This window comes from Primulina eburnea, chromosome 5 (genome assembly GCF_022965805.1).
Source record: "Primulina eburnea isolate SZY01 chromosome 5, ASM2296580v1, whole genome shotgun sequence".
Classification (NCBI taxonomy): Eukaryota; Viridiplantae; Streptophyta; class Magnoliopsida; order Lamiales; family Gesneriaceae; genus Primulina; species Primulina eburnea.
The window spans coordinates 30156086-30171089 of NC_133105.1; the positions used below are offsets into that span (position 1 = coordinate 30156086).

The 15004-nt window shown below is 43.2% G+C and overlaps 1 protein-coding gene and 1 non-coding gene across 2 annotated transcripts; both read left to right on the top strand.

Moving 5' to 3' along the window:
- The first annotated feature begins 6244 nt into the window (after nt 1-6244).
- Nucleotides 6245-6733, top strand: LOC140831492 (uncharacterized). Its single transcript, XM_073195246.1, has one exon. It carries the CDS (start codon nt 6245-6247, stop codon nt 6731-6733), a length of 489 nt encoding a protein of 162 aa, XP_073051347.1.
- Nucleotides 6734-13160: 6427 nt separating this feature from the next.
- On the top strand, nt 13161-13266 carry LOC140833194 (small nucleolar RNA R71). The gene has a single exon (XR_012118327.1). It is a non-coding gene; the product is annotated as a small nucleolar RNA R71 (small nucleolar RNA).
- Nucleotides 13267-15004: the final 1738 nt, after the last annotated feature.

Sequence of the window (15004 nt, forward strand, 5' to 3'; positions counted from 1 at the left end):
ATCCCAGATACAGCACAAGTCTGAAGAGCAGATAACCTCACCTTGCGACTAAGAGCATCGGCCGTGAGATTCGCAGATCCTGGATGATACTTGATCTCACAATCGTAATCTTTGAGTAGATCCATCCAACGACGCTGACGCATGTTCAACTCAGTCTGAGTGAACATATACTTACAAACTCTTATGATCAGTGAAGATCTCAAATCGCTCACCATACAGATAATGGCGCCAGATTTTCAAAGCAAAAACGATCGCTGCTAATTCTAGATCATGAACAGGATAGTTTTCTTCATGAGGCTTTAACTGTCTCGACGCATAAGCAATCACATGCTCATTCTGCATCAGAACACACCCTAGTCCCTGTAAAGAGGCATCGGTGTAAACACTGAAACCACTAGATCCAGACGGTAAAGCCAAAACAGGCGCAGATGTCAAACGTCTGCGAAGTTCCAAGAAACTCTCTTCGCACTCTGATGTCCATTCAAATGAAACATCTTTCCGAGTGAGTTGAGTGAGTGGCTTAGCAATCTGAGAGAAGTTGACAATGAAACGGCGATAATACCCAGCCAATCCCAGAAAACTGCGGATCTCGGCTACTGTCGTCGGACGCGACCAGTTCAATACCGCTTCCACCTTGCTTGGGTCAACTGAAACTCCCTTGCTAGAAATGACATGACCAAGGAATACAACCCTGTCAATCCAAAACTCACATTTACTCAACTTCGCATAAAGCTGATTCTCGCGAAGTGTCTGTAAAATAATCCTTAAGTGTTGTACGTGTTCTTGCTGATCATGCGAATAGATTAAGATATCATCTATAAACACCACAACAAACTTATCCAAGAAATCCCGAAATACCCGATTCATCAAGTCCATAAAAACTGCTGGTGCATTCGTCACCCCAAAAGGCATAACCAGAAACTCATAATGCCCATACCGGGTCCTGAATGCAGTCTTCGATATATCTCCCTGATGAACTCGAAGCTGATGATAACCAGACCTTAAATCAATCTTGGAATACACAGAGGTACCTTGCAGTTGATCAAATAAATCATCAATCCGTGGCAACGGATACTTATTTTTTATCGTCGCACGATTTAACTGCCGATAATCTATGCAGAGCCGCATAGAACCATCCTTCTTTTTGACAAAAAGAACTGGTGCTCCCCACGGGGACACACTGGGTCGAATATACCCCTTGTCAAGAAGATCCTGCAACTGCTGTTTCAATTCTTGCATCTCCGATGGAGCTAAACGATAAGGAGCTCTAGAGATTGGTGCCGTGCCTGGCACTAAATCAATGCCGAAATCCACATCCCGAACGGGAGGAAAACCAGGAATCTCCTCGGGAAAAACATCCGGAAAATCGCAAACTACTGGAATGTCACTGATACCGACACTATCTGCGGACGAATCAATAGCATAGATAAGGTAGCCTTCCCCGCCCGACTCTAAAGCACGACAGGCTTTCAGAGCAGAAACCACAGGCATCGGGGGTCGCGCTCCCTCTCCATAGAAAAACCAACTGTCGCCCTCAACTGGACGAAACTGCACAAACTTCTGATAACAGTCCACAGTAGCTCTAAACACAGTCAGCACATCTATTCCCAGAATGCAATCAAAATCCTCCATCACAGGAATCATCAAATTAGCAGTTAATACATTACCCTCAAACTCTAGAGGACAACCCAAAACTAGACGTTTAGCTAGCACCGAATGACCCATCGGTGTGGAAACAGATACCACAACGTCCAAAGAAGTGAAAGGTAATGCATGACGCTTAGCAAATCTCGCAGATATGAATGAATGAGATGCACCAGTGTCAATGAGAACGTAAGCAGGTAATCCACATAATAAAAATAAACCTGCGATAACTCTCTCGTTCTCCTCAGCAGCCTGATCCTGGTTAAGAGCAAAGACCTGCCCTTGAGTACGCGGTCCGAGGTTAGAACCCTGAGTAGACTGTCCCTGCTGTGGCCTCTGATGAACTGAAGCCAGAGAACCAGATCCTGATCCTCCGCCCGTCTGTGGACAATCTCTCTTCATGTGGCCCATCTCACCGCACTTGTAACAAGCACCCGCAACCTTGCGACAACGCTCCGTCGGATGATCCTTCCCGCAGTGCTGACACGGGCCCCTCTTCTTCCCAAAATGGTGAACTCCTCCAGATCCAGAGGAAGAAGAAGTAGATCCAGCCTTCTTAAATGCTTGGGCGCGGGGACCCAAAGAACTAGTAGGACGAGCAGACTGCAAGGCTCGACCTCTCAACAAACTGCCCTCAGCCTGGCGACAACGATTTACAAGGCCCTCATACGATGTCGGATCATCGCAGACAACAACCCGATCATAAATCTCCTGATTGAGGACCTGAAGAAAATGGTTATACTTGGCCATAGCATTGTCACTGACATGCGGAACATATGGAAGCAACTCAAAGAACTTCTGCTGATACTCATCAACAGACAAACTTCCCTGCTTCAGATTGATCAACTCAATCGCCTTGGTCTGCAGAAGAGCTGGCGGAAAGTAAAGCAGCATGAAAGCGGCTCGGAAATCGGCCCAAAGAACTCGACCCTGTCGCTGAACTATCGGTGCAGAGGTAGACCTCCACCACTTGCGCGCACCACCCTCCAGCAAGAAATCAAGGGTATCAATCTGCTGCTCCGCCGAGCACTGAAAAGTCTTGAAGCAGCTCTCCATCCTCTCAAGCCAGTTCTCCGCAACATCCGGGGTCTCACCGCCTGAAAGAGGTTTCGGCCCCATCTGCAAGAACCGATGCATACTAAAACTCCGAGGCTCATCACGACGGTGTTGACGACGTTCTCGATGCTCTCGACGACGCTCCCGATCGTCGCGGTCTCCCCAGCGTCCAACGCTGCCATGACTACTAGCATCGTCGTCAAAACCAGACATCTCTTAGCTACAAAAGTTACCAGAGATTAAACCCAAAAGAACAGTTCTAAATCCCAAAATCTTAATGCACGCTCTGATACCATAAATGTAGTGACCCGTTCCAGAATCACCTACTAATCAGAACTTAAGCATGCAAAATTAACATTTAAAACTGAATCAGGTAAACAGCGGAAAAACAGTAATACAACCCAATCGAATCTGTAAGTACAAAATACTTAAACAACCAGATCGAACTAAATACCAAGAACAAATACCAACAACTACAGGTCAACCTCTGCCAGCTCCCTGTCCACTCCCTCCTGGACCGTCCAACCTGAGACCTGCCCCATCGAATAGGGTGTCCAAAACAGAGATAAACCGAGGACATGAGCATAAAACGCTCAGCACCGAAAGCATGAGTATACAAGACTATGACATGCATGTATGCAAAATGTACTGGATACCAGGATCTGGGTATATCGAAATACTGCTCAGGTAAATGACGTCAAGGTATGTAGCACTCTGCGCCGTCGCACCAGGAGGTGGCTCCCATACCAAAATAAACCTGTGGATATACCGGAGACCTGACCACCGTCGGCCAACGGGGTCCAACCATCCACAACAAACGAGGGCTGAGCACCCTCTCAACAGGCTATCTCAAAAATAGTCAGGCTCAACATGATTATGCAAATGCCGCATAATAAACCATGCATCATATGACAGATAATAATGCAACATATAAACATGCAACACATAGTAAAGCATACTCAATCCTGCTATCTCGGATAGTACTTTCGTACCTTAAACCAGTAGATCCTAGCAATCAGTCTTAGAATCAAGTCTGCGTCCGTAGTCAGCCCACTGATGCCGCTAGCTCCCAACTAGAGCACAGCTCCGCTACAAAACCAGTAGCTCTCCGCTAGTGCCTAAACCTCAGGAAAAGACTAGAAACCCATCAGAAACGACCAAAACTGCTCTGGAACACTCGGAATTGGCGAGTAACAAATGAAGCCTCGCGCCTCTATTTATAGACAACGATCGGACGATCCGATCCACTTCGGACGATCCGATCCACTGTACACTTCGGACCTTCCGAACCCTTATCGGACGATCCGAACCCTGCATGTCTTCGACGTGTCCAGACACCTGTCTTCGGACGATCCGAACCCTGATCGGACGATCCGAACTCTGCATGTCTTCCACGTGTCCAGACACCTGTCTTCGGACGATCCGAACCCTGTTCGGTCCTTCCGATCCCACCGAAATATATTTAATCCAATAATTAACTCAAATTAGGCATCGGGATACTACACGTACACTATATTATAACTTGACATCGTGCACTTGCGATTTATTTTGAGCATACAAAATCATATTTTTATTGGGGATTTTACTGTGCAAGTTTTGCTCGATCAAGTTTTTGGCGCCGTTGCCGGGGACTGTTGATTCACGATTTTTATTTTCATTTAAATTCTTTAGTATTATTTCTTTTATTGTTATTTGATACTCTCATTGTGTTGCAGATTTTTCTTGTAGTGCATGCGAAGATCACTCGAGTGTAAGCTTGAGCCTTTTGACCTCGAGATCGAACGCACAGCTAGACGTCGACTACAGCAGCAAAGAGCGAAGGAAAGAATGGAAGGCGATCAACAAAGAGAGGAGCCAAGGCGTATACCGATGTTGGATTATGCACAACCGTCTCTTGATGGAGCACGTCCAAGCATCGTTAGACAAGTCATCCGAGTCAATCAGTTTGAGATCAAGCCAGCTATCATTCAGATGATTCAGAACACTTTCCAATTTGGGGGAAGTGCACTTGACGACCCTAACTCTCATATAGCTGACTTTCTTGAAATTTGTGATACCTTTAAGTTTAATGGCGTGTCTGATGATGCGGTTCGTTTGCGTTTATTTCCATTTTCACTGAGAGATAAAGCCAAGTCGTGGTTAAACTATTTCCCTGTAGGGTCTATTACTACATGGGAGGATATGGCAAAGGCATTCCTGATCAAGTACTTTCCTCCGTCGAAGACTATGAAGCTCAGAGCCGACATTACTACTTTTGCTCAATATGAGCAAGAGTCACTTTACGAGGACATGGGAGCGCTACAAGGACTTGTTGAGGAGATGTCCACACCATGAGCTGCCTCTTGGGTTAGTTGTTCAAACTTTCTACTACGGTCTGCTTACACCTAACCGTACTATGATAGATGCTGCTGCCTGTGGTAATTTACTGAGAAAAACGGCTGAGGAAGGATATGAGTTATTGGAGGAGATGGCTGCTAGTAGCTATCATCCTCAGTTTGATAGGCAGAGACGAGGGGCTGGAGTTAATCAAGTTAATGATTTGTCGGCGGTTTCAGCACAGTTAGAGGCTTTGAATAGAAAGATTGATGGGATGAGCATGAGTGGGTCGGCTATGCGTCTGCAAGAAATTTTCTGTGATAAGTGTGGGGGTGAGCATGATGTGCAGGATTGCCAAGATGGCAATCCATTCTATGTGCCTGAGGGAGCACCGGTAAAACAAGTGGGATTCCAGAACCGTCCAAGAAATGACCCTTATTCGAACACATATAATCTGGGATGGAGGAATCACCCAAACTTTTCATGGAGAGATCAAAACAACCAAAATCGCCAACAAAGAGGTCCACTGTATGGGATGCACCAAGGATTCAAGCCAGAACCGCCTCCGGAGGAGAATTCCAATTTAGAGCAAATGATGACTAAATTTATTTCTGCAACAGAGACGAGATTTCAGAACCAAGATGCATCCATAAAGGGGTTAGAGAATCAAATTGGACAATTGGCTAAGTTGATTGCTAATAGGGAGCAAGGAGCTTTGCCAAGCAACACGGAAACTAACCCAAGAGAACATGTGAAGGCGGTGGAATTGCGTAGTGGAAAAGCACTCGAGTTTAATGAGGAAAAGACCAAGCACGGTGAGGATGAGGTGAAAAATCGAGGAGGTAAGTCTTCTAACTCTACACCAACACCCATCGCACATTCCAAAATTGTTATACCTACTCCTTTTCCTGCAGCATTGAAAAAAGCAAAACTTGATGCGCAATTCGGTAAGTTTCTTGCGGTATTTAAAAAGTTGCACATCAATATTCCTTTCGCTGATGCTTTGATGCAAATGCCTAGTTATGCTAAATTTTTAAAAGACATCTTAGATAATAAGAGGAAATTGGAGGATTACATGACGATAAAATTGACTGAAAACTGCTCTGCATTGGTACAAAACCAGATCCCACCAAAGCTAAAGGATCCAGGGAGTTTTTCTATCCCTTGCATGATTGGTGATGTTATTTTTTCTAAAGCTTTATGTGATCTTGGTGCGAGCATTAATCTTATGCCTTTATCTGTATTCAGGAAACTTGGATTGGGCGAGCCTAAACCGACACAGACGTCCTTGCAACTAGCTGACGGATCCGTCAAACTTCCACGAGGAGTCAAAGAAGACGTGTTAGTGAAAGTTGGAAAGTTTACATTTCCTACAGATTTTGTGGTGCTTGACATGGAAGAGGATAAGGAAATGCCTTTGATTTTAGGGAGACCGTTCCTTGCAACTGGCAAGGCCGTGATTGAAGTGCAAGAAGGGAAGTTGAGATTGAGAGTGGGAAAGGAAGAAATCACTTTTAATGTTTTTAACGCTCCTAAGCACACACTGCACACTAATGATTGTTTGATAGTTGATTCATCGGATTCATTTGTGTGTCAATTTGTTCAGGATGCTATGAAAGACTCATTGGAAGCAACGCTCACCACTGAATTGAAGGAGGATGAATTTGATGAAGAAAGATCTGCAAGAGTGGAACACTATAATGCCAACCATCAATAGAAGAAGCCAGAAAGGATGAAATTGGAGGACATGGGGGATCGAAGAGATTTGACCACTCAGAAGTCAAGCATTGAGGAACCGCCAACACATGAGCTAAAACCATGGCCTCCACACCTGAATTACGTGTACTTAGAGCGTAAAAAGCTAGCACCTGACAAGCGCATTTGAGAGGGGAGTCACTTCTGTCCTTTCTTTTTATTTATTTATTTTTATTTTATTTATTTTGTATTTTTTATTTATTTTTTCTTTTTCTATTGTGTTATGTTTATTTCCGATTGTTGTTTCATTCGTCCATTTATTTTTGCATTTATTTGTGTGTCTCCATTCGTGTTTGCATTCTGTGTTTTGAGTCTTTTGTGCAATGAGGGCATTGTACAACTCTAGTATGAGGGGGGTATATTGTTATGTTTGCTTAGTTAATTGGTTTAGTTTCGTTGCATTTCTTTTGTTTGGTGTCGTTTATGGTGAGAAGACATAGTTTATGAGCCAATGATGATGTTGAATTGATAGTTTACAAAAATAACGTCGTGAATGATACTCCTGATTGTTAAAGCATGAATTATGGTACAAATTTTGAACTTTTTGAGCACATATGTGTGGGGGCTAGAATTTTGTAGGAATAACGGTGAAATTTGAAAGTTTTATGTTGTTAACTTGAAAGGACACCATTTATGAGTTGATTTAGCATGCAAACCCGTGAAAATAAGTCGCTAATTGGGACCTTGAAAGAGAAAATTTGATTTGCCTTGAACTTTACATTTACCTCCTTTCCAATGCACTGAATCAAAATGTCATACTCCTAACCAACTGTAATCCAAAGTATTATATTCTTAGCCTAGGGAGTACATGTGTGAAAATTGTGCATATAAAAAAAAAAAAAAAAAGAAGAAACGAAAAAGAAAAAGAAAAAAGGAGATGTAAGGTGAGGGGGAGCCGAAATAAAAGGAATGAAATTCTATTCCTAGGCTAAAAGTTGGAGATGTAAGGAGACGAGGAAAGTCAGACGAAAAGTCTTGACGATTGCACAATGAAAATGATCGGTGTACTCCCGACTTTTAGCCACTTGAGCTTATTTTCCTTCTTTTCGCCACCCTTATCTGCACTTAAAAGTTGAATAAAGTTCAATTTATGGCTAGTGATAAATGGACACGGGGGTGCATGCTAGTGAGACTTGTATTGAAGTGTTAATTGAGTGACTCGCATGATTTGATAATTGATCTATTTAAAATACGAATGACTAGACCCATCATGACACACACACACGTTCAAATGAGTGTCAAGATTTATGTGTAGATGAGAATGAGTATTCGTTTGCGATTTGACTTGATTATGATCTGTATGTGGGAAAGTTCACTGAGGCATGACATAAAAGTTGTTAACTCACCATTGACATTTACGTGTGTTAGTTATTTCTTGTTTGAGTGTTTTGTGTTCGTTGTGTCTGTTAAAAATCTCGTGCTTTAACCTATTTTGCTCGAGGGCGAGCAAAAGGTTAGTAGTAGACGTTCGCGCTCGGGCGGTGAAAAATTACCGCTCGAGCGCGAACCCCTCTGTTTTTTTTTTCAAATATAATTTAATTTTTTTTATTTTTTTATTTATTTTTTTTTTTGTATATAAATAAAACAACAGTAAAACAAAATATGCTGACGTGAAAGAAAAAGAAAACTAAATTAAATGCAAGAGAAGGGAAAGGAAAGTAAGTTCTCAATTTATCGTCGAGAGCTAGACGTCGGTCTGTCTAGTTTGGCATGTCTTGGAACCGGGTGATTCCAAGTTGTGGCTCAATTGTGCCACCCATGTAGTGCTTCAGGCGTTGGGCATTGACCGTAAATGTCCCATCCTTCCCGTCTTTCAATTCTACAGCTCCCGATGGATAAACTTTCGAGATCACGAATGGACCGGACCATCGTGACTTCAATTTCACGGGCAATAGTCACAACCGGGAGTTGTAGAGTAGGACACTTTCGCCTTCTTTGAATTCTCTCTCGATGATCCTCTTATCATGACCCTTCATTGTTTTCTCTTTGTATGACAATGCAAGATCATAGGCCAGATTTCGGAACTCCTCCAATTGATCTAGTTGAAGCAACCGTCGTTCACCTGCATCAGTAAAGTTAAAGTTTAGTGCTTTGGTTGCACAATATGCGCGATACTCTAACTCTACAGGTAAGTGACATGCTTTACCAAACAATAATCTGTACGGTGTCGTGCCTATTGGTGTTTTGAAAGAAGTCCTGTATGCCCAAAGAGCATCATCTAATCTCACCGACCAATCCTTCCTACTGACACCTACCACCTTCTCCAAAATTCGCTTTATCTCTCGGTTAGACACCTCAACTTGCCACTCGTCTGGGGGTGATAAGGGGTAGAGATCTTATGTGTGACACCATATTTGCTTAAAAGTTTTTCAAAGAGTTTGTTGCAAAAATGAGTGCCACCATCACTAATGATTGCTCGTGGTGTTCCAAAGCGGTTAAAAATGTTTTTCTTCAAAAATTTTAGAACCACTTGAGCATCATTAGTGGCGTATGCTTCCGCCTCTACCCACTTAGACACATAATCCACCGCCACCAAAATGTATTTTTTCGTGAAAGAACTGGGAAACGGTCCCATGAAATCTATTCCCCACACATCAAAAACCTCACACTCAATGATATTATTTAAAGGCATTTCGTGACGGTTAGAGATGTTACCTGTCCGTTGGCATTTATCACATGCTAGCACATAAGAACGAGCATCTTTAAAGAGGGTTGGCCAATAAAAGCCACATTCGAGTACCTTAGATGCCGTCCACGTTGGTCCAAAGTGACCACCTACCTCACGGTCATGGCAATGAGTAAGAATCGATCCCATCTCTTCCTCCGCCACACATCTCCGAATCATAGAATCTGCACAAATCTTAAACAAGAAAGGTTCCTCCCAAAAATAATATTTCACGTCCGAAAAGAATTTCTTTCTTTGGTGAAATGTTAGATTTGGGGGAGGTGAGCCTCTAACAAGAAAATTCGCAAGATTTGCATACCATGGACAATTTTTTACCTCAAACAACTGCTCATCCGGAAACCAATCATTAATGGCATCAGTCACACAATCATTACTGATAAATTCTAATCTAGACAAATGATCTGCAACCACATTCTCAACACCCTTCTTATCTTTTATTTCCACATCAAATTCTTGCAATAATAAAATCCACCGAAGTAAGCGTGGCTTTGCATCTTTCTTTGCAAGTAAATATTTAAGGGCAGAGTGATCAGTAAACACAATTACTTTCGACAAAACAAGATAAGCATGAAACTTGTCAAGTGCAAACACTACTGCAAGTAACTCTTTTTCGGTGGTGGCATAATTCAATTGTGCTTCATCTAGAGTCCTACTTGCATAGTATATGGTGTGAAATACCTTGTTTTGTCTTTGTCCGAGGACAGCACCTACCGCAGTATCGCTGGCATCGCACATGATCTCGAAGGGTAGATCCCAATCCGGTGCCACCAAGATAGGAGCCGTCACTAAGCGCTCTTTCAACTTCTCGTATGCCTGCAAGCAAGCAGAATTGAAATCAAAAGGCACATCTTTCATGAGTAAAGAAGATAAAGGTTTTGCAGTTTTAGAAAAATCTTTGATGAAACGTCAGTAAAAACCGGCGTGGCCTAGAAAACTTCTAACTCCCTTTATGGACGTCGGCGGTGGTAAGTTCTTGATAACTTCAACTTTCGCCTTATCCACCTCTATTCCGTGCCCCGAAACCTTGTGCCCTAGGACAATTCCCTCTTGTACCATAAAGTGGCATTTTTCCCAATTAAGCACCAAGTTTGTCTCCTCACATCTCCTCAACACTACCTGCTAGTTCTGCAAACAATCATTGAAAGACGAGCCAAAAATCGAGAAGTCATCCATAAATATCTCAAGAAAAGTTTCAATCATATCATGGAATATAGCAGTCATGCATCGCTGAAAAGTGGCAGGGGCATTACACAAACCAAATGGCATCCGTCTAAAAGCAAAAGTTCCATAAGGACAAGTGAAGGTGGTTTTCTCTTGGTCCTCGAGCGCAATCATGATTTGGTTATACCCAGAATACCCATCTAAAAAACAATAGAACTCATGACCCGCTAATCTCTCAAGCATTTGATCAATAAAGGGAAGGGGAAAGTTGTCTTTACGGGTAGCATCATTCAATTTCCTATAATCAATGCACACATGCCATCCCGTAACAGTCCTAGTGGGTATTAATTCATTATTTTCATTTGTGATAACAGTAATCCCACCTTTCTTTGGCACACACTGAACAGGACTTACCCATGCACTATCAGATATAGGATAGATAATACCTGCGTCGAGAAGCTTAATTGTTTCAGCCTTTACTACCTCTTGCATCTTTGGATTTAATCGTCTTTGAGGTTGCACAAGAGGTGAGTACTTCTCTTCCATCAAGATCTTGTGCATGCAGACGGATGGATTTATTCCTTTGATATCTGCCACCTTCCACGCAAATGCGCCCTTGTGCGCTTTCAAAACATCCAACAGCTTGTCCTCCATCACATCTGTCAAAGCAGCAGAGATAATGACAGGTAAAGTGTTATTCTCACCTAAGTATACGTACTTGAGGTGTGGAGGCAACGGCTTTAGCTCAAGCGTTGGTGGATCCTCGATGCTTGACCTTTGAGGGGTCAAATCTCTTTGTTCTCCTAGATCCTCCAGTTGCATCCTCATTGGCCTTCTCCATGGTTGGTTGGCATTAAAGTGTGCCACAATTTCAGCCCTTTCTTCGTCTAACTCCTCTTCTCCCAATTCAGTATTGATAGTGGCCTCCAAAGGGTCCCTAAGAGCATCCTGCACATAGTTGGATACAAGAGAGTCAAAAGCATCAATTCTAAAACAACTATCAGAATGCAGTGTGTGCTTAAGTGCATTAAAAACATCAAATGTAATCTCTTCTTCGCCCACTCTCAATCTCAACTTTCCCTCTTGCACATCAATAAGTGCCTTGCCGGTAGCAAGGAATGGTCTCCCCAAAATGAGAGGCATCTCGGTATCCTCCTCCATGTCGAGCACCACGAAATCGGCAGGAAAAATGAATTTGTCCACTTTTACTAGCACATCCTCAATCACTCCGCGGGGGTACTTGACAGACCTGTCGGCCAGTTGCAAGGACATCCTCGTCGGCTTAGGCTCTCCTAATCCGAGTTTCCTGAAAACAGATAGAGGCATAAGATTAATACTTGCACCAAGGTCACACAATGCTTTACGAAAAACTACATCACCAATCATGCAAGGGATAGAAAAACTCCCTGGGTCTTTTAGTTTCGGTGGGATTTTGTTTTGCACCAAAGCAGAGCAACTTTCGGTCAAATTTACCGTCATGTGATCCTCCAATTTTCTCTTGTTGGCTAAGATGTCTTTCAAAAATTTAGCATAACTAGGCATTTGCATCAAAGCATCGGCAAAAGGAATATTAATATGCAATTTTTTAAATACCTCTAAAAACTTACCGAATTGTGCATCTAGTTTTGCTTTTTTAATGCTGCAGGAAAAGGTGGAGGGATAACAATCTTAGGTTGTGCAGTGAGTGCTGGTGTAGAGTTAGATGACTTACCTTGAGATGTCGCAGCATGTTCATCCGGCACTTGGCTTTTCTCTCTTTTTCTAGGCTCCAAAACTTTTCCGCTCTTCAACTCAATGGCCTTCACTTGCTCTTTTGGATTAGTCTCGGTATTACTTGGCAAGGTGCCCGGCTCTCTACTTGCTATCATTTTGGCCAACTGTCCAATTTGATTCTCGATCCCCTTTATTGATGCATCTTGGTTTTGGAGTCGAATTTTGAGTGGATGAGATAAACTTAGACATCATTTGTTCCAAGTTGGACTTTTCTTCTCTAGGAGGATCGGATCTGTACATCGGTTGTTTCCCATATTGTTGTCCTCCTTGCGGCCTATTATGACTGTTTTGACCGCCCCATGAGAAGTTGGGATGTTGCCTCCACCCAGGATTATATGTGTTCGAGTAAGGGTCATTCCTTGGGCGGTTTTGGACTCCCACTTGATTCACCGGTGCCTCATCTTGCACATAGAAGGGATTTCCATCTTGACAGTCTTTCACATAGTGTTCCCCTCCACACTTCTCACAGAATATCTCTTGAAGACGCATAGCCGTGCCACCCACGTTCAAGCCGTCTATTTTCCTGTTTAAAGCGTCAAGTTGTGCAGTAATAACAGAAAAATCAGTTACCTGGTGAACTCCGGCACTTCTCCGCTGGTTGTTCCTGTCAGATTGAGGATGATAGCTGCTAGCAGCCATCTCCTCCAACAACTCATATCCTTCTTCCGCAGTCTTCCTCAAAAGGTTCCCACACGCAGCAGCATCTATCATAGTACGGTTAGGAGTAAGCAAACCGTAATAAAAGGTTTGAACGACTAACCCAAGTGGCAACTCGTGATGTGGGCATCTTCGTAATAGATCTTTGAAACGCTCCCACGCCTCATATAGTGACTCTTGATCGAACTGAGCAAATGTTGTGATGTCTGCCCGCAGCTTCATGGTCTTCGATGGAGGAAAGTATTTGATGAGAAACGCCTTCGCCATGTCCTCCCATGTAGCTATCGAACCTACAGGTAAACAATTCAACCAAGCTTTAGCTTTATCACGCAAAGAGAAAGGAAATAAACGCAGTCTAACAGCATCATCAGAAACTCCATTAAATTTAAAAGTATCGCAAATCTCAAGAAAATCCGCGATGTGTGTGTTTGGATCGTCCACAGCAGTTCCTCCAAATTGGACGGTGTTCTGAATCATCTGGATAATGGCTAGTTTGATTTCGAATTGGTTTTCCCGCACAACCGGCCTCACAATGCTGGGGCGTGCACCATCCAAAGAAGGCTGGGCATACTCTAACATGGGTATGCGGCGTGGCATCTCAATTCGTCTCTCGTTTTGGCGCTCCGCCTCCTGCTCTTGTTCGTGCCTCTCCATTAGTTCCTTAAGTCTTTGCTGTTGTCTTCGCCTGCGGAAAGTCCTTTCAATTTCAGGGTCACACTCAAGCTCCAAGTCAAGTGACTTTGGCATGCACCGGAAGAGATATCTGAATTAAAATATGGTGTGTTAGTTCAATAGAAATAAAATACACTAAAGAAGATAACTAAAAATATAATTGTAGATTAACAGTCCCCGGCAACGGCGCCAAAAACTTGATCGAGCAAAACTTGCACTATGAATGTAGTGACCCGTTCCAGAATCACCTACTAATCAGAACTTAAGCATGCAATTAACTTAATAAAACTGAATCAGATAAACAGCGGAAAAAACAACATATACAGCCCGATCGAATCAGTAAGTACGAATACTAAAACAACCAAATCAAACTAAATCCCAAGAATAAAATACCAGCAACTACAGGTCAACCCCTGCTAGCTCCCTGTCCTCTCCCTCCTGGACCGTCCAACCTGAGACCTGCCCCATCGAATAGGGTGTCCAAAACAGAGATAAACCGAGGACGTGAGCATAAAACGCTCAGTACCGAAAGAATGAGTATACAAGACTATGACATGCATGTATGCAAAATGTACTGGATACCAGGGTCTGGGTATAACGAAAAACTGCTCAGGCAAATGACGTCAAGGTATGTAGCACTCTGCGCCGTCGCACCAGGAGGTGGCTCCCATACCATAAACCTGTGGATATACCGGTATCCTGACCACCGTCGGCCAACGGGGTCCAACCATCCACAACAACCGAGGGCTGAGCACCCTCTGAACAGGCTATCTCAAAAGATAAACAGGCCCAACATGATTATGCAAATGCCGCATAATAAACCATGCATCATATGTCAGATAATAATGCAACACATAAACATGCAACACATAGTAAAGCATACTCAACCAGGATATCTCGGATAGTACTTCCGTACCTCAAACCAGTAGATCCTAGTAATCAGCCCTAGAATCAAGCCTACAATCCAAGTGATACCATATCACTAAACCACATCTAAAAGCCTTAACTAGACTAATAGATACTTCCAAATCTCAAGGGAACCTAGAACCATACCTGCGTCCGTAGTCAGCCCACTGATGCCGCTAGCTCCCAACTAGAGCACAGCTCCGCTACAAAGCCAGTAGCTCCCTGCTAGTGCCCGAACCTCGGGAAAAGCTAGAAACCCATCAGAAACGACTAAAACGCTCTGGAACTCTCGGAATTGGTAATTGAAAAGTGAAGCCTCGCGCCTCTATTTATAGACGACGATCGGACGATCCGATCCACTTCGGAAGATCCGATCCT